At 35.3% G+C, this 23,250-nt stretch overlaps 1 protein-coding gene across 6 annotated transcripts in view; it reads left to right on the forward strand.

The window, feature by feature from the left end:
• The window catches only part of SEC24B (SEC24 homolog B, COPII coat complex component), a 92,864-nt gene that overhangs the window by 50,654 nt on the left and 18,960 nt on the right, over positions 1–23,250 (forward strand). For 4 of the 6 annotated variants that reach the window (XM_082389159.1, XM_082389161.1, XM_082389163.1 and 1 more), the window contains 8 exons: positions 4,601–4,681; positions 7,731–7,960; positions 14,396–14,580; positions 17,216–17,318; positions 19,573–19,699; positions 20,406–20,515; positions 21,606–21,718; positions 22,976–23,094. In XM_082389159.1, coding sequence (XP_082245285.1) covers positions 4,601–4,681; positions 7,731–7,960; positions 14,396–14,580; positions 17,216–17,318; positions 19,573–19,699; positions 20,406–20,515; positions 21,606–21,718; positions 22,976–23,094 — 1,068 coding nt within the window. The remainder of the gene's footprint in view (positions 1–4,600; positions 4,682–7,730; positions 7,961–14,395; positions 14,581–17,215; positions 17,319–19,572; positions 19,700–20,405; positions 20,516–21,605; positions 21,719–22,975; positions 23,095–23,250) is intronic. The other 2 variants (XM_082389160.1, XM_082389162.1) reach the window with 1 other exon arrangement.

Consider the following 23,250-nt stretch of genomic DNA (forward strand, 5'->3'; position numbering starts at 1 on the left):
TATTTGTCTTTCTCTGTCTGACTTCACTAAGTATAATTTTCTCTAGGTCCATCCATGTTGCTGTAAATGGCGATATTTCATTCTTTTTTTATGGCTGAGTAATATTCTATTGTGTGTGTATATATATAAATACACACACACACACACACACACACACACACTCTCTACATGTCCTTAAGCTAATTGTCAGTTGATGGGCGTGTGGGTTGCTTCCATGTCTTGGCTATTGTAAATAGTGCTGCTCTGAACATTGATGTGCATATATCTTTTCAAATTAGAGTTTTTATTTTTTCTGGATATATACCCCCAACAGTGGGATTGCTGGATCATATGGTAGCTCTATTTTTACTTTTTTAAGGAACCCCCATGCTGTTCTCCATAGTGGTAGCACCAATTTACATTCCCACCAACAGTGCATGAGGGTTCCCTTTTCTCCACACCCTCTCCAGCATTTCTTATTTGTAGACTTTTTGTTGATGGCCATTCTGACCAGTGTGAGGTGATACCTCATTGTGGTTTTGATTTGCATTTCTATAATAATTAGTAATGTTGAGCATCTTTTCATGTGCCTGTTGATAATCTGTATGTCTTCTTTGTTGAAATGTCTATTTAGGTCTTCTGCCCATTTTTTTGATTGGGTTGTTTGGTTTTTTTTGATACTGAGTTATATGAGCTGTTTGTGTATTTTGGGTATTTAACCTCATGTCAGTCTCATCGTTTGCCAATTTTTTTCTCCCCTTCCATAGATTGTCTTTTCATTTTGTTGGTGTTTTCCTTTGCTGTGCAAAAACGTTTAAGTTTGATTAGGTCTCATTTGTTTATTTTTGTTTCTATGGTATTTTTTTTTGAATTTTTGAATTTTATTTTATTTTTTTATACAGCAGGTTCTTATTAGTCATCAGTTTTATACACATCAGTGTATACATGTCAATCCCAATCTCCCAGTTCATCCCACCCCCACCCCCACCCCGCCACTTTCCCCCTTGGTGTCCATACGTTTGTTCTTTTTTTTTTTTTTTTTTTTTTTGGCTGTGCTGGGTCTTTGTTTCTGTGCAAGAGCTTTCTCCAGTTGCGGCAAGCGGGGTCCACTCTTCATACTCTTCATCGCGGTGTGCGGGCCTCTCACTGTCGCGGCCTCTCTTGTTGGGAGCACAGGCTCCAGACGTGCAGGCTCAGTAGTTGTGGCTCATGGGCCTAGTTGCTCCACGGCATGTGGGATCTTCCCAGACCAGGGCTTGAACCCGTGTTCCCTGCATTGGCAGGCAGATTCTCAACCACTGCGCCACCAGGGAAGCCCTCTATGGTATTTTTATAATAACAACTTTATTGAGATATAATTCACATACCATAAAATTCACTCATTTAAATTTAAACAAAGTTCTGCAACCATCACTGTGTAATTCTAGAACATTTTCTTCACCTCAAAGTAGAAACTCCATGTTTTAGCAGTCACTTCCTATTCTTGTCTCCCTACACGCACACATGCGCATATACACGCGCTAATCTACTAATCTACTTTTTGTTTTTATAGATTTGTTTGTTTTGAACCTTTCATATAAATAGATCATACACTATTTGGTTTTTGTGACTGGCTTCTTTCTCAGCATAATGTTTTCAAGTTTTATCCGTGTTATGGCATGTATCAGTCCTGTGTTCCTTTCTATTGCTAAATAATATCTTATTGTGTGGATATATATCACATTTTATTTACCTGTTCGTAAGTTGTTGGACATCTGGGTTGTTTCTACTTTTGGGCTGTTATGCGTAATGCTTCTGTGAGCGTTCACACACAACTGTTTGTGGGGGTGTATGTTTTCATTTCTCTTGAATGGAATTGCCAGGTCATGTGATAACTGTTTGCCACCTTTTGAGAAACTGTCAGACTGTTTTTCAACATGGCTACAACATTTTACAATCTCGTGGAGGCTTCCATTTCTCCACATCCTTGCCAGAACTTTCTGTTATCTGTCTTTTGAATTACAGACATCCTAGTGGATGTGAAATGAATGGTATCTCACTGTGGTTTTGATTTTTATTTCCAGAATAGCTAGTGATGTTGAGCATCTTTTCATATGCTTATTGGCCGTTGGTTTATCTTTTTTGGAGAAATGTCTGTTTAGATCCCTTACTCATTTTAATTTGGTTATTTGTCTTTTTATTGTTGAGTCATAAGAGTTCTGTAAATATTTTGCACATTAGACCTTTATTAACTAGATATATGATTTGCAAATATATTCTCTCATTCTGTGGGTTATCTCTTTATTTTCTTAATGATATCTTTGGAACACAAAAGTTTTTAATTTGATGAAGTCCAGTATATCTATTGTCTTTCTTTTGTTGCTTGTGCCTTTGATGTCATATCTAAAAATCCATTGCCTAACCGAAGGTCGTGAAGATTTACTCCCATATTTTAAGAGTTTTAGCACTTACATTTAGGTCTATGATCCATTTTGAGTTAACTTTAGCATAAGGTGTAAGGAAGGGGTCTAACTTCATTCTGCTGCATGTGGATATCTAGTTGTTCCAGCACAGTTTGTTGAAGAGAATATTCTTTCCCCATTGAAATGTCTTGGCATATTGGTTTTGTTTTGTTTTGAGGTGAAATCTACATAACATAAAATTAAACATTTTAAAGCATACAGTAGCATTTAGTATATTCACAGTGTCATGCAACCACCACCTCTATCTGATTCTGTCATTTGGGTTGTCGTGCAGTCACCACTTCTTTCTAGTTCTAACTTTGTAAATGTAGTGAACTTGATAAAACTAAACATTTTCATCATCCTAAAAAAGAACTCTATACTCATTAAGCAGTAACTTCTCATTTCCCCCTCCTCTCAGCCCCTGGCAACCACCAATCTACTTTCTATCTCCAGAGATTTACCTATTCTGGATATTTCATATAAATAAAATCATTCAGTGTGTGACCTTTTGTGTCTGGCTTCTTTTGCTTAGCATGTTTTCAAGGGTCATTCATATTGTAGCCTGTATCAGTACTTAATTCCTTTTTATAGCTGAATAATATCCCATTGTATAGATATACCACATTTTGTTCATCCATTCATCCCTTGGTGAATATTTGGGTTTTGGTGTATTGTCTTTTAATGCTATTACTTCAAGACTTTTGACCTTGTATATCAGCATTCTTCTTTAGTTATAAATTCACAAATACAAGGAAAAGGAAGAGCCATTACTTCCCATTCTTAATTAAGAGTAATGACATATATATATGCAACAATATTCTATTTATCACAAAGAAAGCACTTTGTATGTATTAGTGTCCTTCACCTATTATTTATTTTATAGCCTTCATGTTTTGTAAGTTGCTTCATAACCACTGTCTCATCTAAGCATCACAAGAACATTAAAAAGCACACATAGGGCATTTAAAAAATTGTTCTCATTTTGCGAGAGAGAGTATTATGATGATTGTCACTTACCCAAAGTTATTTAGCAATTAAATGACAGAGTCTAATGTAACTACAGTCTTTTGCCTCCAGATCATGTTCTTTACTGATAACAAAATATTCCTACACAAAAAATTTTAGCTATTATGCCCTGAGTCAATACACTGAGTTCTTGTAGTTATCCAAAATTATTCAATGAAAGATAATTATGCATATCTATTCTTTCTATATCACAGTTGAAAATTAACCTAAAATGTAGTTTAAACCCGGTTATAATATTGGTGTTAAGAGCCAGGGATAACCTCTGTACCACAGAATTTTGTCTTCTGGTGAAAAAGACCAAGATCTTTAACACAAGAGAGAGGCTGTGTGCGTTTTCAGTTTTATTCATTAGTATATACTCTAGTGTATCTACCTATGTTAACTGTAGGCTCTCCATAAAATATTTGTTAAGTGAATGAATGAGAGAAATATATGTTCTACCAGCTGTGTGACACCACTACGTTTTATCGTAAATGGCCACTGAATATTCCCATTAATCTTTCAAGTTTTGAATGAACACATATAATAAAAATTCTTACAGTCTAACACATATTTATTAGAGTACCTTTTATTTTCGTTACCTTATTAAATATGGCAGGTACTGTTTAATCTTTATTGAGCAGATGAATAAACCGAGGCATAGAAAAGCTTAGTAACATGCTAGGTATCAACCCAAGCCATAGATTCCTCTCTTATGAAGGCTTCATACAGCTATGCTGAGTTATAAAAGTCATTAAAATTTAATTATCTTAAAATAGCGTGATATTGATATAGGGTATTCAATAGCTTGTGATTTGGTAGATCCAGTCTTTGAGGTGTGATTTTATTAACATTTCTATCAGTCTAAAATTGATGTTTGGGTGTTTGACTACTTTGAAAGTTGTGTATCTTTTCTTTAAGATGCCTTCATGTGTGTCTGCTTAAATTTTATTCCACTTATCAGCTCCGTATTCTTCCCACTTTCGCCCCCTGTTCTTATTATCAGAAATTTATGTATGGTTTTTTAAATGTCATTAAACATCAGTCATTTCATGTTTTTAGGATCAGGAATTTTCCTAGATCAGCAAAACATCGTTTTTCAAAATTGCCAAAGGTTGCTCTAAGATGTATTGTCATTTTAAACTTAGTAGATATTTTGGTTTTCCTTTTAGGTGTTGACAGCTCTTCTACCACAAGCAGTGCTTCTCCAATGCCCAACAGTTACGATGCCCTAGAAGGAGGCAGCTATCCAGGTAATTTGTTTGGTGCATATTTGATGTTTATTTCAAAAGTTACTGACCATCAATTACTTTCAAACATGAACATGTACTATACATAATTAGCAGACTATATTTTTAACAGAAAAAAGGGACATTTTCCTGGTTTTTTCAGCCTTAATTTAATGGTGTAATTGTCATATAACAACTGTGGATGCTGTTTTGGGGACGCCTAAGGAAATTTATTACTTGATTTTTGTTACCATGCTCTTTATCTTTTTCCTCTTTCTAAAAGACTTAATACTGAATAATTTTTCTCTTCTTTTCCCTTCTTTTTTATGCTAATAATTCCTTAAATAAATTTTATATTTCTGTTCTCATGCTTAGGTCCTTGAATTTCTTCCAACTAGCCTCTGAATATAAATAGTCTTTGACTCTTTACTCCCCCTATGGCTCCTGGCTGCCTCCACCAGGTAAATAGATTAACCAACTTGGGGGTAGGTTTTGGAGGCATTACTTTTAACCATATCTGGAAGTAACTTTGGTCATATGTAGGAACAGGAGTGGTGGATAGTGTTTAAAAAAATTACGAACTGAACTTCTATAATGATTAGTTACTTCATTATAGCATCTTGTGCTGTGATCTTCCTTATTTGCCTGTCTCCTATCACTGACAGCCTGACAACCACACCTGACCTCCTTCTTTGTCTTTTCTTTCTAATGATTCGAAACTTTAGGATTAACAGAACAAGTAATTTTGCTCTTCGCTTTATTTCTTATCATGTTGTTAATTATCCAGGATGAAGCTTAATTGAAGTTGGAGTGTGCTGGACTTCACACACCGTCTTGCTATCTCTGTTCTATGAGTCAGTAGAAAACTTTAATCTTCTCAGCTTAGTACAGAGTTCCCTTTTAACATTTCAAGAATACTTAAATAAGCTACTCAGCCTTTTGTGGTTAAGGGTTCTTTCCCTAGGGATCTGTGAGAGAGAGAGAGAGAGAGAGAGAGAGAGAGAGAGTGTGCGTGTGTGTGTGTAAAAAGTTGTGGACCATTCCAAAAGCAATTACCATTGTCAAAATATTCTAGAAGAGTTACTTCATTCACTAAAAGATGAATACTATTTATTCAACTATCGTATTTCATGAGCTTCAAATTAACCTGAAATAAAACATCTAATGTGGTGTAGTTAAAAGATGATGGCCTTGGAGTTAGACCTTGCTGTGTTTATCTGTATTCATTTAATCAACAAATCTTAATCTTGTTATGAACTGTGCTTTGACAGTAAGTGAATAACCTTAGGTAAATTTTCTAGCTATGTATACTGCACCGAAATTAAGGAAAGCCATGAAAATCTATCACAGTAAGATTAACTGAATTAAGTCTGTGTGTCAGGTACTAGGTAGATCTTAGGGACTATAGAAATGTATGAAATACTGTCCTTTTCCTAAAAAAGGGGGAAAAAGTTTTAGACCCTCATGTTTAGGGCTCCAGTTCTTCATTTCTTAAGCTGATGACTGTTGTCATGTTAAGAGACCTTTCTACTTACAGTCCCATCACAGTGAGGAGAGACAAGCAGGAAATCTAAGTATATGACACTGCATTGATGCTCTAGTCCTTTTAAGAAGTCTGGGAAGTTACCAGAAAGCCAGTAAGCCAGTGCTTGCCTAATTAGCACAAGACAATAGACAGCAGAATGTCTAGGAAGGTCTCTTCAAAATGAGAGTGAAGAGAGTCAGTAGAAAGATGATTCCTCAATAAACTTTGAAAAAATAAATTTGTTAAGTCAGATGCTTTTAAGAACATATTTTTTTTTTTGCAGAGTCTGATTGCTGGTGAAGAATATAATTTTTATATGAAAATATACAGTGAAATACAGTGACATGAGAGTTTAAAATACACATGTATTTTAGATTTGACTTTTTGTTGTTGTTATTCTAGTATATGGTGGTTAAATTTTCTACAGTTTTTTTCCCCCAGTTTTAATCAAGTTTTAGTTTCTATTTTAAATTTAAATAAAAGAAGAACATTCATTCATTAAATTTTATTTGGCCTCTACTACATACCAGACATTGTTTTAGGAGCTGGACACTATTCTAGACTGTCTTTCATACTTTCATTTTTGCCTCTGCAAATTAAGCAGACTTCTAGGGGATTGTGGTAATATGCCACTCCTTCCATGGACTTTTTTTTAAAATAAATGTCAAGGTCAGATAAAAAGGCAAGTTAGAGCAAAGAGTAGTTGACACTCTTTTTGTTTTTTTAAAATTTATTTTATTTATTTAGTTTTGGCTGCGTTGGGTCTTTGTTGCTGGGCGTGGGCTTTCTCTAGTTGCAGCGAGTGGGGGCTACTCTTTGTTGCGGTGCGCGGGCTTCTCATTGCAGTGGCTTTTCTTGTTGCGGAGCACGGGCTCTAGGCACACAGCTTCAGTAGTTGTGGCATGCAGGCTCAGTAGCTGTGGCTCGCGGGCTCTAGAGCACAGGCTCAGTAGTTGTGGCGAACGAGCTTAGTTGCTCTGTAGCATGTGGGATCTTCCAGGACCAGGGCTCGAACCCGTGTCCCCTGCATCTGCAGGCGGATTCTTAACCACTGCGCCACCAGGGAAGCCCGACACTCTTTTTATTGCTTTGCTTTGTCTTCTGCTTCTTAGCGCCATTTCTGCTGAGAGAATAAAAGGAAAAATAACTGTATTTTTAATATACATAAATATATATATTATATGCTATGTGGTATTATATATATTTAATATGCATAAATATAAAGGTCTTATCTGTTAGAAATACCAATTGAAGTATTTGTCAATGAAATGATACAAAATGGGGTTTTCTTGTAAATACATGTGTAAAAAAAAAAAGGTGGGGTAGGAACATGTGAAACAAGATTAGCAAAATACTGATGATTATTAAAGCTGCGTAATGGATATATGGGGTTTATTATTCTATTTTCTCTACTTTTGTGTATGTTCAAAAATGCTCATAATAAAAACGTTTTAATAAAACGGGAGACGCCAGAGGCTATGGCTCACCCAAGAGTATTTGTGGAGTCCTGATTGTCAGTTGTTAACACCATGATTTTCCCTTCGTTAGACATGCTTTCCTCATCAGCAAGCAGTCCTGCTCCTGATCCCGCTCCTGAGCCTGACCCTGCTCCAGCCCCAGCCCCAGCCCCAGCCGCTCCTCAGCCTTCAAAAATGGCTAAGCCGTTTGGGTATGGTTATCCAACTCTTCAGCCTGGATATCAGAATGCTACAGCACCACTTAATTCTGGAGTACCGCCCAGTAGCCCAATGTATTCTGGATTCCAGCAGTATGCTCAAGTATGTATTTAGTCATAAAAAAAAAATCATATAAAAATTGTGAAACTATTATCAATTCTGACAAATCCCTGGTGATTCAAATGGATCGTAGGTATGAATACAGATAAGTCTAGATCAGACATACTTAGAATTTGATTCCAGTTTGTGTGTGTGTGTGTGTGTGCACGCATGCATACACAGAAGAAGATAAAAGGTATTACTGTGATTTTTCTATTCTGCATTGTACTTTTATTTTTCAGGGGCTCTGCAATGTACGGGTATTAATTTTATGATTGGGAAGTTAAAGTAAATGTTATTTTAAATTCTGTATTACTAAGCTGGCTTTCTCCTCAAAAAATGACATGGTATAAGCGTGGTTTGGGATTTTGGTCTCAGTTCTTAACTTGAAGAACTCTCCGTGACATATAACTGAAATTCGTAAAAGCCTCCATACACATACATGCTCATTAATACATTTGTTCATAATTACTGCTATGACCTCTTTTGACATGACCTTTCTCGGAGTTACCTGTTAAATACCATATCAGTTTAATAATAGGACAATAAGTATTTTACATTTATATTTATTGGGGAAAAAATAAAATATAAGGAAACGATTTAAATGGCAAAAGCATTCTACTTACAGTAAAAAACTGCTCGTAGTAGACTAACCTTACAGAAATTTCATCTGGTGGTGAACTGATGAAAATTAGAGGGGAAATAAGAAAACCATTTGTTCCTGGAATTTAATCTTAGAATTAAAGCACAGAAGAAAGAAGGAAACTGGGAGTGGCACTGGAGAAATATGGTTGGTTAGTACAGATTTTCCTGCCTTCCATTTTGTTAGATTTTCTTTATGACTTTATTGGTCCAGATGGAACACCACTATTTCAGGATAACTGAGCAATAATGATTTAGGCACATAGCTAGGATGTGCTTTTGAATTCTTACCTGTGTACTAAAAAAAAAGGTTATAGATTTTAATCTAATATTAACATTAACAAGCTAATTTTAAAAGCAGCCATTTATTTTTGAAGTCCTAGTTAGAATATTTTAATTTAGCTTTTAGCAGCTTTCTATAGTAAAATTGAAATGCCTTTAAATGTTGCATTTAGTATAACCCCAGTGGGAGGGTTCTGAAATCTAAGGGCTTTCTTTGTGTTCATTTATTTATGATGACCTTTATTAAGTAGTGGGAAACCCCAATGGCTGCCCTTTGAGGAAGAAAAAAACTTAAAATTAGTTTTTCAGGGTAGAAAAACAGGTAAAAAGTTGATGTTTAAAAATGAAAATAAGGGCTTCCCTGGTGGCTCAGTGGTTGAGAGTCTGCCTGCTAATGCAGGGGACATGGGTTCGAGCCCTGGTCTGGGAAGATCCCACATGCCGCGGAGCAATTAGGCCCGTGAGCCACAACTACTGAGCCTGCGCGTCTGGAGCCTGTGCTCCGCAGCAAGAGAGGCCGCGATAATGAGAGACCCGCGCACCGCGATGAAGAGTGGCCGCCGCTTGCCGCAACTAGTGAAAGCCCTTGCACAGAAACGAAGACCCAACACAGCCAAAAATAAATAAATTAATTAATTAATTAATTTTTTTAAAATGAAAATAAAAAATAGAAAAATATTTTAGTGAATATGTAAAAAACCAGATACAGATACTGTATGGCTTTTTTTTTAACCAAAAAAGAAAGGTGCATGATCAACTGTAAGAAAATGCAGATAAGCAAAAAAGAAGAAAATAAATATCAATCAATACTCCCACCATCAAGATATAAAAAGTAACAGTTGGGGTCTGTCCTTCTGGGTTTCTTGCTGTATGCATTTGCAGGAGAAAGCCAGTAAAGAAGCTGGTCATCTAAATGACTTATTTATACAAACAAATAAGTTGATAAATATGGGCATTGTTTTGCATTTTTTAAAAATCCTTGAACAGCATAAGAGGAAACCTTTCTATATTATTACATATCCTTCATCTGATAGCTGCATAACGTTTTATAATCACCCAGTCTGCCACTATTGGGCATAACTTGAGTGTCAAAATCAAAATATACACGTGTGCACAAACCTTGTGCATTCGTCTCATTATTTCCTTATATGAAATCTCTTCAGGTGAAATTAGTGAATCATAGCACCTAATTTTACCAGTCTTTAGAATTTCTCTCTACTTATTCATTCAGTGAAAACTGAGTTTCTACCGTGTGGCAGCCCTACTCTAGGCACTGAGGTTACAAGAGGAAGCTAAGTGAACACAACAGAGTTCCCTCTCTCAAGAAACTTGGTGGGAAGGCAGGGCCAATGGGACAGTAAGTAAGTAAAGCCATAAATAAACAAACTAGTTTCGGGGACTTCCCTGGCGGTCCAGTGGTTAAGACGTTGCCTTCTAGTGCAGGGGGTGCGGGTTCAATCCCTGGTCAGGGAGCTAGGATCCCCATGCCTAGTGGCCAAAAAACCAAAACATAAAACAGAAGCAATATTGTAACAAATTCAGTAAAGACTTTAAAAAATAAAAACAAAAACAAGCTAATTTCAAATAGTTACAAGTGCTATGAATCAAGAGGAGTGGAAGAAATTTCAGGGGTTGGGTATAAAGAGTAAACAGTCAGGAAGGCCCTCATTGTAGAAGTTATGGTTGAGTTAATATTTGAATGACAGGAAAAGCCAGACATGGTAAAATCTGGGGGTAGAGGATTTCAGGCTGAGGAAACATATATACAGAAACGTAAGGCAGGAGCAACTTTAACATGTTCTAGGACCAAAGTCCCAGTGTGGCTGGAACTCAGTTAGCAATGGGAAGAATAACAGGAGTGAGATCAGAGAGCTAGGGAAGAACCATAGTCAGAAGCTTGGATTTTACATCAAGTGCAAAGGGAAAACAGGAGATTTTATGTAATGGAATGAAATCTGATTTACGTATTTAGAGACTCATTTGGCTACTATGTGAAGAACAGATTAGGGCTGGGAGTATTTGAAAAGATAAAAGTGGAAACAGGGAGACAAATGGAAGCTTTGCCATCATTCCAGAAATAGATGATTGTGCTTTCTTCTAAGGTGGTGTTGGCAGAGGTAGTGAAAAGTGGATGGATAGGGGATATCTTTTGACTTATTGATGGATTGGATGTGGTGGGTGAGAGAAAGGAAGCATCAAGGATAACCCTTAGGTTTTTGGCAGGGCACCTGGATAGAGGGTAGTGTACTTACTTAGATGGTGAAGACAGAGGAATAGTTCTGGGAATAGGAATCGAATTGGCCATATTAAGTTAGAATACCTAATAGACATCCAAGTGGAGATGTATAGTAGACAGTAGTTGATCAGTATTTGGTGGTCAGGTAGGGAGAAATAATGTACCAATTTATATTCCTAGCAAAAGTGTCTTTGCCTACTTTTCAGTATTACTAAGTATGCCAAGTATTTTTTATAAGCAAAAATATTAAATTATTTTCATAATTATTAATTTGCGTTTCTTTACTGAAATCCCTGTTCATATTCTTTCACCATTATTCTATTCAGGTCCTTCTAGTTTGTAACATTTTTGTCTGATAATATATTGCAGTTTTTTCCCCCAGCTTGACACTTGTTTTTAATTTTAATGGTTTTTTTCCTAATTGGAGAAATGTTTAATTTTATATAGTCATATTATAATTTCTTTTGTTTTTACCTTTGTATCTTTTAAAAGTCTTTTCAACCTTAAGATTAGGGAAAAATTCCCTCTATATATATTTTTTTACTTCGGTGATTTCACTTTTCTGTGTCTTTTAAGGTTTTGTTTTGGTACATAATGTAAATAATAAATCTCATTTCTCCCCCCCCATATATATTCAATAGTTAGCTCTAATGTCACTGATATTTATTAAATAATCTATCTTTCCTCATTGATTAAATATTCCGCCCTTATTTTGTATCCTAAATTCTTAAATTTAAATTCTTAAATTCTAAATTCTTATCTTAAACTTGGGTCTGTTTGAGGTTTTCTGTTATACACTGTTACTGATTCATGTAATCATTTTTGTCTCCTCCTTTACAGCTCTACTGAAAACTGAAAGAGCCTCTTGTATTATCCAGTTTGGGTTTTTTTTCCTTAGGATCATCAGCTTCAGTTACTGTCAACAGTTTGTTATACTTGTTTGACCTATCCCCTACACACACACAAACACACACACACACACACACACACACACACACACACACACCCATACCTTTTCTTACTGAGGGTTTTAAAGCTAATCCTGGGCAAGGGGAGGCAGGGAGATGGAAAAGATAATTTCTTGCAAACCACAATACCACTATCATATCCAACAAAATTAACAATAATTTCTAAATGTTGTTTAAAATTCAGTCCATATTCAGATTTGCCCGACTGTTTCAGTACTGCTCTTCTGTAGTTGGTTTGTTCAGATCAGGAACTGAGCAAGACTTACTAATTGTATTTGCTTATGTCTCTTAATTCTCTTTTTAATTTTAAAACAAAGCACCACCCCCATTTTTTGTGCCTTTGATCTTTTGAAAAACCTGGGTCTCTTGTCCTGTAGACTGTTCCACATTCTGAATTTGGCTGATTGCTTCTTGTGGTATCATTTAACTCATTCCTCTGTTCCATTTTCTATGTATTAGAAATTAGATCTAATGGCTCAATTATATTCAGGTATATTACTTCATTTATTTATTTCCCTAAGCCAAAATACAATATATTTTGGTTCTGTGTACATCATAATAATACTTGGTTGTCTCACTTTTAGTGGTGTTAGGATTGATTAGTGGGTTCATATGGTGACAACCTGATCTTTTCATTGTGAGGTTCCTCATTAAGCTTTCACCCAGTGGCTTTATCATCTATTGATATCTGTTTATCATCTATTCCAGATGACCATTACCTGTATCATTTATTTCCATATGGGTTGTAAAATAGTGATTTTCCTGACTTTATCATTTTGCACTGATTAGCTGGAATTCTGCAGTACATTCACATAATGGAGTGCTCGATAACTACAAAAAAGAATGTGGAAAATCTCTATATACAGATATAGAGTTATTGCCAGGACTTTTTTTTTTTTAGGTGAAAAAAGGGGTCATATTTAGAGCAGTGTATATATTAGTTTATATTTGTAAATACAGACAATGGAAGATTAAACCAAAAACTAATAAAAATAGTTATTTAGAGGGAGGGATCAAGAGTGAAACAAGATATCTCTGAATTATTGTAAAGTTTTGACATTAGAATTAGGTAAATTTTGTTTACTCAAAAAAGATTATTAAGTGGAAAAAAAGATGAAAAGCAATCCTTAAAAATTAAAATCAAACAAAAACAAGCAGACCAGTTTATCAAGTTGGATACATTCTGATACAGAAAAAAGTATTGTTCTAAGTAATCTTAAAACTCAGTATTTTGTATGTTCTCAATGGGAAATAATCCAAGGACAAAAAGAACTACAAAGCAATCTTTAATTTAATAACTTTACATTTGTAATAATATTAGTGTTGTCATTTTGGAACTATTTTAGTATATTGTAGGATAAAACAAATAAGTAAGGCTGTTACCATTAGGAATCAAGATTTTCAGCAGAAGAGAAGAGAGATGCAGGCATAAAATCAAAAAAGTTAAATTAAAACACCATCATCCTAATTTTGAATTGGAAATGTCAATGTGAACTGATTATTCTTTTTCTTCTATTTAAAAATGTATTATGTTTTCTATCTCTACGTATTGTAGAACTCTGGAAGTAACAACAGCACACCATCAGTGAACACCCTTATTATCCAGATTATGGTCTCTAGATACCATCCCTACTTAAAAGGAACCAAGAATCTTTTTTGGATAAATGATTAATTTGAAGTCTGAAGGAAGAATGGTACAAAATGTCATGCCAGAAAGCAAGGAAGCTAACAAAGACAGTGGGTTCATATCAAAAGGACACTGGGGTCAGCTTTAATGGGATCTCACTGGCCAAAGATTGGGTAGTTTGGCCATTAAAGTGAATAGTAACTAATTCGTTAAGTCACTTTGAGTTAATAAAAGGCATGAATTCAGAATAATACTAAAAATATAAAGGGAAGCAAAAAATAAGCAAAGCAGAACTCATTGAACATCATTGTCTTTTCTATGGCATCAACTCATTCTGAAAATTGAAAAAACTTTAAAAACAAGCATTTACCCTGCTTTTCCAGTATGAAAGATATTCAGAGAAACCGAATTCTTGATGTTGAAAAAAGCATTATTTAAATTTTGTTGTGGAGTTTAATCATGCAAATAAGGTTTAAATTTATTCAGCATTTTTGCTTTGAGTTTTTTCAAGAGTGCTTTAAACTGAGCTGTCCTATTAAGTTATTCTACTGTTACAAAGCCAGATTAAAATTTTTTTTTATCTTCTTGCTTTTCTGTATGTTAACATCCTATATATAGGATAAAAAATTTTATTCATGTTTGTTAACATTGTTCTTTTGTTTTGCTTTGAATTGCCTTTTCAGCAGTATCCTGGTATGAACCAGCTGTCCTCCAGTCTGGGAGGATTGAATCTTCAGAGTTCTTCACAACCAGAAAGTTTGAGACCTGTAAACCTTACTCAGGAGAGAAATATTTTACCCATGACTCCTGTTTGGGCTCCTGTACCTAACTTGAATTTAGACCTCAAAAAATTAAACTGTAGCCCAGAGTAAGTATTTAATTTATAATCTGTAGTAAGTAAAACCTTGTCAAAAACATTGTATGACTTTCAAAAATAGTAAAAGTACTAAGGTATTAATTCCTTGATTGGAAGTTTTGTTAATGTGAACTCTTGTAAACTAGTTTATATAGAAATTCTAGATGTAAAATTCAATTTAGGTCATTGGATCCTGTCCCCATCTCTGTCGCCATCCAATCTCATTCCCTATCATCTAATGCTAGGAAAATTTTTTTCTATTTTAGTGAAGGGTTTTAGGAACCCAAATCTAACTATATTTTTTTTTCTTAAATTTCTTTTTCCTCACTTTTCACCAGTAGTAACTTCTGATGTCTTTTAAATAAGGTGAAATCTTTAAAATTTTATGCACTTCAGTCTCTACTTGAAAAGGATACAAACTTCATTTGTGTAATCCCAAGAACAGGTTTAGATAAATAATTTTTCTCTGAATTTTCTTTTCCCACTCAGTGTAGAATGAGAAGACCATTGCCCCCAGGGATATTTATCCAGCCTGAATTTAGATTTGGATTTTCTTTATTGAATATTTCCTCACCTTATGGAGAAATTTAGCTGGCAGCCTCCATCTGGTGGCCACAACCCCCTGGTGTATCGTCTGGGTGGATGAGCTCTGTTACTCACCTCATAGTGCCCCCAAAACCAAAAGTTCTCTGTTATTACCTGCTTTCCTTACTTCTGTCTCCTAAGAATAGGATATTCCTCTGCTCCCAGACACCCTCCTGCTTGTGGAATCTCTCCTCAAAAAGTAAACTGTGATTCACAGACAACATTCACAAACAACTCGGATTCACAACAACATCACAGACAACATTTCTTCCTTGCATTAGGATTAGTGTTCTTTAGAGGCCATATATATATATATATATATATATTCTTTTTTTAAAGCCAGTAGTTTTCTAGCTTTTAAAAAAACTAAGTTCCTCTTTTTTTCAACCAAAGTCTTATATAGATTTCCAATACAGGAAACAGAAAATGGAGGTGCTTCAAGGGTTCCACCTCTTCTACCACACCCTACCACCAGCCCCCCACCCCCCATCAGTGCCGAAGGCAGTGCCAAGATCATTTCTATAAAAATGTATAATCATTGGTTCTAGATTGAAAGTAGCTGCCTATCCTTCTGAATGTAACTTGCCATCAGGTCGATAAGTATGTGGATTATGGCCTTGTACTATGAATGGTTAGGCATCCCCCAAGTAGGTAAATATAGTCTATGTATATGTGTAAGAGATCACATAGGTAGGGAATGGTGTCTGTGTTTCTACTCAGTTATGTGTTTTCTGTGAAAATATCTCTTATCAAAACAACAAAGCAGAGTAATAGGCTTTAGAGTATAGGCTTTAGAGTTTGACAGACCTAGGTTCATACCATGGTTCCACTGATAAGTAGCTGTGAAACTGCCAGTTACTCAGCTTCTCAAACCTCAGTATTGTCAACTGTAAAACAGGAATAATAATTGTGCCTACATATTAAGATAAATCATTCAATATTTACTGAATGCCTTCTAAATAAAGTGCCAGGCACTGTTTCTAGGTGCTGGGAATGAAGCAGTAAACAAAGTTCTCAATCTCATACAACCAATATCCTATTAGGGAAGATACACTGTGAACAGTCAAACCAATGGGTGTATAATGTAAATGTAATTTCAGAGAATAACTGAAGTAGGGAGTAGTAAGGGTAGAGGGTGACTATTTTTAATTGAAGAGTTGGGATGGGTTTTCTCAAGGAGTTATTAACATTTGAATAGAGATCTGAATGAAATGAGAGAGCAAGATGTGACTCTGGAAAAAGAGTGTACCAAGCTGCATGAACAGCAAATGCAGAAGTCCTGAAGCCAGAACCAACTTGGTGTGTTCAAGGAACGTCACCAGTGTGGAGTCAACCCGTAACTGGGTATCTCTACATACTGTCAAGCACTCCTTAAAATTCCTGTCACGGTTTCCAGTTCCTATGCTTCTTATCTCTTTGGTTGCTCCTTTATTGATTCTGTGTCTACTGACCTTAAGTTACTTACTCTATGAGAGGAATAGTGCTAGGGTGACACGAGGACAAAATGATCCCTAATCTCAAATGACGAAGATAAAGAAAGTACACAACCAACTAAAGCAGATCAGACTAATTGATAACACAGAAGCATAAACAGATCTCAGAGCACAGAGGAAGAAGTCTTTCTTTCTGACTTGTGATCAAGGGTGAGGATGGTTTCACAAGAAGCTATAGCTTTGATGAGACTCATAGAAAGATTAGGAGTTCAGCAGATGAAGAAAGACAGCAAAGCAGGAACAGCGTCATGAAAGCTGAACCTTTTCACTCATGTTTTCTGCTCCCTCCTGTTCAGGCCCTGATAGTCATGATGGAGTTACTGTTTGTTCCTGAATGTGTTGTACTTTCTCACCATGAAAATGTTGAGTCCTTAATTTAGGCCTTTTGACATATAAATTACATATATGCCCATTTAAAGTAATCAGGACCCTCCTAATTATAGTTATGTAATATAACCAAATGATTTTCATGTATGCCCTTAAATGTTTAGTTATCTACAACTATCTACATCAATATTGTCTTTTATCTCTGATAGCTAACGTAGTCCGTGTTGTTTATATCTTTGCAGTTCATTTCGGTGTACTTTGACAAATATTCCACAGACACAGGCTTTACTGAATAAAGCGAAGCTTCCTTTAGGATTGTTGTTACATCCCTTCAGAGACTTAACGGTAAAGTAACATATTTTAAAATATTAGTGGGTACTGACCTGTGTACTTATGTGCGAGGTATTCAGATTGTATATTTTCTTAGAATTTTTTTCATGTTCTTTCATTTGAAGTTAGAATTAATCATTTCTGTCAATTTCAATACAGCAAACATTTTCTGTCACCTGCTTTGTGACAGGCCCTAAACTAAGCACTGGTAAATACAAAGATAATTAAGTCATTGATGTTGCCCCTAAGAAATTCTTATCTAACAGGGGACAAAGATATCCCAAATAATTACAGTGCAAATAATTACAGTGCAGGAAAACTAATACATGTAACTAATCAAATTCTATGAAGTACTTAGGTGGTGAATATAGTATTGGAAGGGATTTCCTCTGGGTACAGTAGCAGACTTTACTACAAGTAATGAGATCTGAGCTGGATTTTGAATGGTTAGTAGTTTTAGAAGTTGGAAAGGCCGTAAAGGATAGATAAACTTTAGGAGTTCTTTTTTAAACATAAAGGAAACACCAGCAATGATATGCATTTAGGGAGGAAAACCGTATGATTGTTCCCAACTGTATTAATCAAATAACCTTTGTAATAATAAAGTCTAAATGCCTCAAGTCTATTGAATTAAAACATTACTTTTTAAAGTTTCCACAGTCTGTTTGACTTAACACCTAGCTTGCTGAATTTTTACACATACTTCTGGTATTTCATGCAGATATGTTGAATTTAAATTAAAATTTCTAAACTTCAGAAATAACGTTTATCCAGATACATTCTATTTATACTTTAAGTTGCATTTCTCCCTCACACATTTTTATGACTGTGGTTTTCTACGTTCATTGCTACTGAGTTTCTTTTGCTCTCATTCAACCAAAAAATATTTATTGACTACCTATCGTGCTGGGTGCTGAGGATACAGAGGACATTGATTCCTCGTGGAGCTTTCTTTCCTACTAGGATGTATAGAAAGGAGCAAAGTGAATAGAAAATAAAATAATTATAATATGCAACAAGTACCTTGAATTTATTCATTCAGTAAATACTATTTGATCACCTGTAATAAAATTGCAACCTTTATCTCGAAACCAAGATAGTTAATTTCCCATATACATAGGTGAATTTTTTTTTTTTTTTTTTTTTTTTGGCTGCATTGGGTCTTTGTTGCTACTCGCAGGCTTTCTCTAGTTGCGGCAACCGGGGGCTACTTTTCGTTGCAGTGCGCGAGCTTCTCATTCTTCTCATTGCAGTGGCTTCTCTTGTTACGGAACATGGTCTCTAGGCGCATGGGCTTTAGAGCACAGGCTCAGTAGTTGTGGCGCAGGGACTTAGTTGCTCCGCGGCATGTGGGATCTTCCCGGACCAGGGCTCGAACCCATGTCCTCTGCATTAGCAGGCAGATTCTTAACCACTGCGCCACCGGGGAAGTCCCCGAAAATTTTTGTCTAAATACATATTCCATATGTGATACCTTCTGGAAATATATACACTAAATTGGCAGCAGTGACTTCCTCTGGAATGTAGAATTCTGGATAATTTTTTATTTTCTCTTTCAGTTAAACATATTTCCTGATTTTTTCACAAATGATATGTAGTTACGTAATAAAAATTATTTTTGTGAAAAAAATTAAGTACAAAAATAAATGTTTATGTATGGATAGGGAGGAAAAAAGTCAGAAGGAAATATACTAAAATGTTATCAGGGGTTAATTCAGGGAGATAGAATAATATGTGTCATATTTTCTAAATTTCTTATATTGAATATAAAGTTCCTTTCCCAAAGTAAGCATAAAGAGATGTATAGTGTTTGAGGCACATTGTGTTTGGTTCCTCGTGGCCACGGTCCCCAACAGCACTGTGTGGCTGTCTAACAAGCAGGGTCTTGAGAGTGTTACCAGGTGCAGGCAAGCAGCAAAGACAAAGCCATTTTTATATGGTGCATGTTTCTTTCTCACTCTTGTTTCTTGAGTTTAGCTGACAGCTGAGGTTATTCTATTTTCTTGGCCAACCAGGCTTTTCTCGTCTGCCAGTAACTTTCATTACATTTGGTGTGACTTTATTTTAGTGTTATTTCATAGTTTGCGACAGAAGAGGGAGAAACCTTGATAGCTGCTCGTGTTGCTCAGTGCACCACTGGATTTTATTAAAATGCTTCCATTTCAAAACACAAGTGTGGTTTCTGTTCTGTGTATGGAGCAGAGCAGTGTGTGGTCCATTTTCCTCTGGAGTGCTTTTTCTGCTACAACAGCTTTATTTTATTTCCTAGCAATTACCAGTGATAACATCCAATACCATTGTGAGGTGCCGATCTTGTCGAACATATATCAACCCTTTTGTATCCTTCATTGATCAACGTAGATGGAAATGCAATTTGTGCTATAGAGTTAATGATGGTGAGTTTCAGATTCTTAAAATAAGTGTGTTTTATATTATTTTAAACATTTTGACATTTTTGCCGTTATCTGGTCTCTCTCTCCTCATTGCTTTAAAAACTTCCATGCCACTTTTAATGGAGAGAATACAGGCTAGGGACACTTCGTTTTGGCTGGCCAAGGGAATAATTGATAATGAGGAGAGTGACAGGGAGGGGAAAGTAAAAAGAATTCGTAAAACCAGCAGTGAAAGTCGTACAGATGAGATCATTCAGACTAATTATGCTTGACCCTGACAAGTTAAGGTTGTCTTCTGTTTGTACATTTGGTTCATTCAACTCAGTGTGGATCTCTGCCAGTATGTGTGAACACATGTGTGCATGTGTATCTATTGTCCCCTTTAGTCATTCTTAGGTCCTCTTTGTATAATTGCTTTTGAATCTGTGTTTCTGTCTGATTTCTTTTCCATGTCATGTGATATAAGAAATAGGACACAAGCCTAAGAAGCAAGATTACTTGTATCCTGTTTTTCTCATCTGATTTCAGTAAATAAGTTTTTTTATCCTTCTGATTTATTTTTTTAAAAAGGGCTTAAGGCATTAGTGTTTATCATTAGATCTTCACAGAACTGTTGTTGTAAACCTCATAAATATTGATGATAGAGGAGTTTATTTCTAGGCGTGTATATGTGTTACTAAATTTGTACTGGATTCCTAATCTTATCTAGTTCCTGAAGAATTTATGTATAATCCCCTTACCCGATCTTATGGCGAGCCTCATAAACGGCCAGAAGTTCAGAATTCAACAGTGGAGTTCATTGCTTCTTCAGATTATATGGTAACTATTCAGTGTTAAAATTAGTCGTGGGATGCAGTTGTATTGGTCATTTGTAATTTGCTGTTAAGTGAATTCTTGTCTAAATTTTGAAATTGTCCATAGTATGAATTTTTTGAAATAGTGCTGAAAGTTTATACTTAATAAATAGAAAGCCCTTTGTAAAGATTACTTGATCTCCTAGAAGAATGTAGTTATATCACTAAGAAACATTGGTAATGTTTCATGATGAGCACTAGCATCTACAATTTGTTGTCATTTTGATTTGATTACTTGCATGCAATGAATATAAATATTCTTTTTACCATTTTCCTTAAACAGAAAAACTCGTGTTTTTGCCAAAAACTGCCGTTTTCAGGCTCTTAAAGATATCACCGTCTTCCTGGTTCACCCAGTACAAATATCAAGATAAATGGATACTAACTTGAATCTGACTTTTCTCTTTCCACTTCATCATAAAATTCTACCTGTTTTTTAATTATACTGATTCTTCAGATCTCATTCTTCTTTTCCGCTTACAAAAACAAATTCTTGGCCTAAGTTCTGCTCATTTCTTTATTATTTCTACTCATTTAAAATATCTGTATAATAACTTGCATTTCTTCTGTGTACTCACTTCTAATCTTTGTTGTCTGCACAAATGTAAAACGTTGCTAGTGGGAAAAGGTGAATAGGGACAACTAATGTGTATGAAGTTCCTGGTGCTTGGCCCATTTCCTTCTTTATGTTTGTGATTTTTTTATGATCCTTTGTGTCCAATTTCGCATCTGCCCACTGAACTACTATTTTCTCGTCTGTTTCCATATTAACTATATTTTCCATTTTAACTCATTGTCACTTTTACTCTCAACTTCTTCTTCACAACTTGTTATATTCCCAACTCTGTTCTGGCTCCTTAGGAATCAGTCTAATTGAAGTGGTGAAGTAAGAAGTAATCTTTAATTTTTAGCATATGACCTATATGATTCTTGATTGGCATATCTTCTTTTTTTTTTTTTTCCGAATACACTCAGTAAATATCCAGTAGTAGTTGTGATATAAAAAGAATAAATTATACCTACTAAATACGTTACATTATTTCTGTTCCTTTCAGCTTCGTCCACCTCAACCAGCAGTTTACTTGTTTGTTTTAGATGTGTCTCATAATGCAGTGGAAGCTGGATATTTGACAGTTTTGTGCCAGTCACTGTTAGAAAATCTAGACAAGTAAGAAGTTTTGTTACTCATTGTGTGTGTGTGCGTGTGTGCGTGTATGAAGTGTTTATTAGCAATTTATGGGGTTGGTTTTTATTAAGTTTGATCTCATTGGTTTAATCACTAAAAGAGTACGTCCTGTCTACTTTAGAATAAAGATCCTGCTACTTAGATTATTATGATTTATGACTTGATATCTGATTCTTAAAACCATAAAAGTTTTAATACTTGGTAAGGAATTTAGATCTCATCTAACTATCCCTCTGACTTAGCAGATCTGAACACTGGGACTCAGAAAATTCAACTTAGCCAGGGTATCAAGAGAGAAATGAGAGAAATCTAGCTGTAATTTATGCCTGAGCAAGGAGTTTTTCATAAGATAGTTTCAAATGTGCTAATGAGAGAATGAGCCAAATAAAGGGAAGGAGGGAATTGATTTTGTGCTGAATATTCCAGGAAACCAGAAACTGAAGTGGCACGTTAGTAAGGAGCTTTATGGTGGAAGTGGAAACAGAGTATAGGATCGGGTGCTTGTACTCGGCTTTAATGCCTACCTGTGTGTCTACCAGTATTAGTCATGAAGGAGACCCGTAAATAACTTAAAAAATGAACCTTCCAAATCTCTGGAAAACACAGTTGTTTATACATTTCTTTTTCTACTCCAACACTCGTAAGAAATATGACTTAAGATTGTTAGTAAGAGTAGTTTCTTATTGCAGTGATTCTTGAAATGTGTAGAGGTGTAGGGGTGGTTATATATGAATATTTTGTCAGAAGTACTAGGTTATTCCAAAAGGTTCTTCTCCCCCATCTTCCATTTGAGTTTGAGAGTTCTTGCTCTACTGAGTGCTCGCTGTAGCCACCATAATTGCATATCACTGATCTTGGCCTGTGAATAAACTGATAACATTGAGACATTCAAGATTAAAAACATCCATAGACATTAAATGATTCGCTTTTAGATTCTGTTAGTAACTTGGAGTTTTCATATTTTTATCCTTGATTGAAGCATTTGCCCTTTTTTAAGTCTCAAGTGCTTAATTCGGACATAACTTCAGCATTGTGTGGCAGTGGAAGACCCTCTGCAAAGAAATAGTTTTTAAGACTGAAGAGTTAGCTTGCTGGAAAAGTATATGAGAATTAATAGCCCTAGAAATAGGAGCCAGTCCAACAAAGATGAGTGACTGCGAATTCAATGGACTATGCAAAGCCAAAAAGACAAAATTGGGAATGAAAAATAGTTTTTAAAATTATCATTTCTTTCTTTAGGCTTCCTGGAGATTCACGAACAAGAATAGGATTCATGACCTTTGATAGCACTATTCATTTCTACAATTTACAAGAAGGATTATCACAGCCTCAGATGTTGATTGTGTCTGATATAGATGGTAAGCAGTGAATAAAATAAAACTTTGTTTATTAATAAAACAGAATTTTGGAATTAAGCCTACTTTATTTTACAGTACATCTTGTTGTAATGCTGTACAGATAATTTGGCCTACTTTGGTATTTGTTTTAAAATAACTGTTTTCCTGGAAAATACC

This window comes from Balaenoptera borealis (genome assembly GCF_965194805.1).
Source record: "Balaenoptera borealis genome assembly, chromosome: 4".
NCBI classification, from domain to species: Eukaryota; Metazoa; Chordata; class Mammalia; order Artiodactyla; family Balaenopteridae; genus Balaenoptera; species Balaenoptera borealis.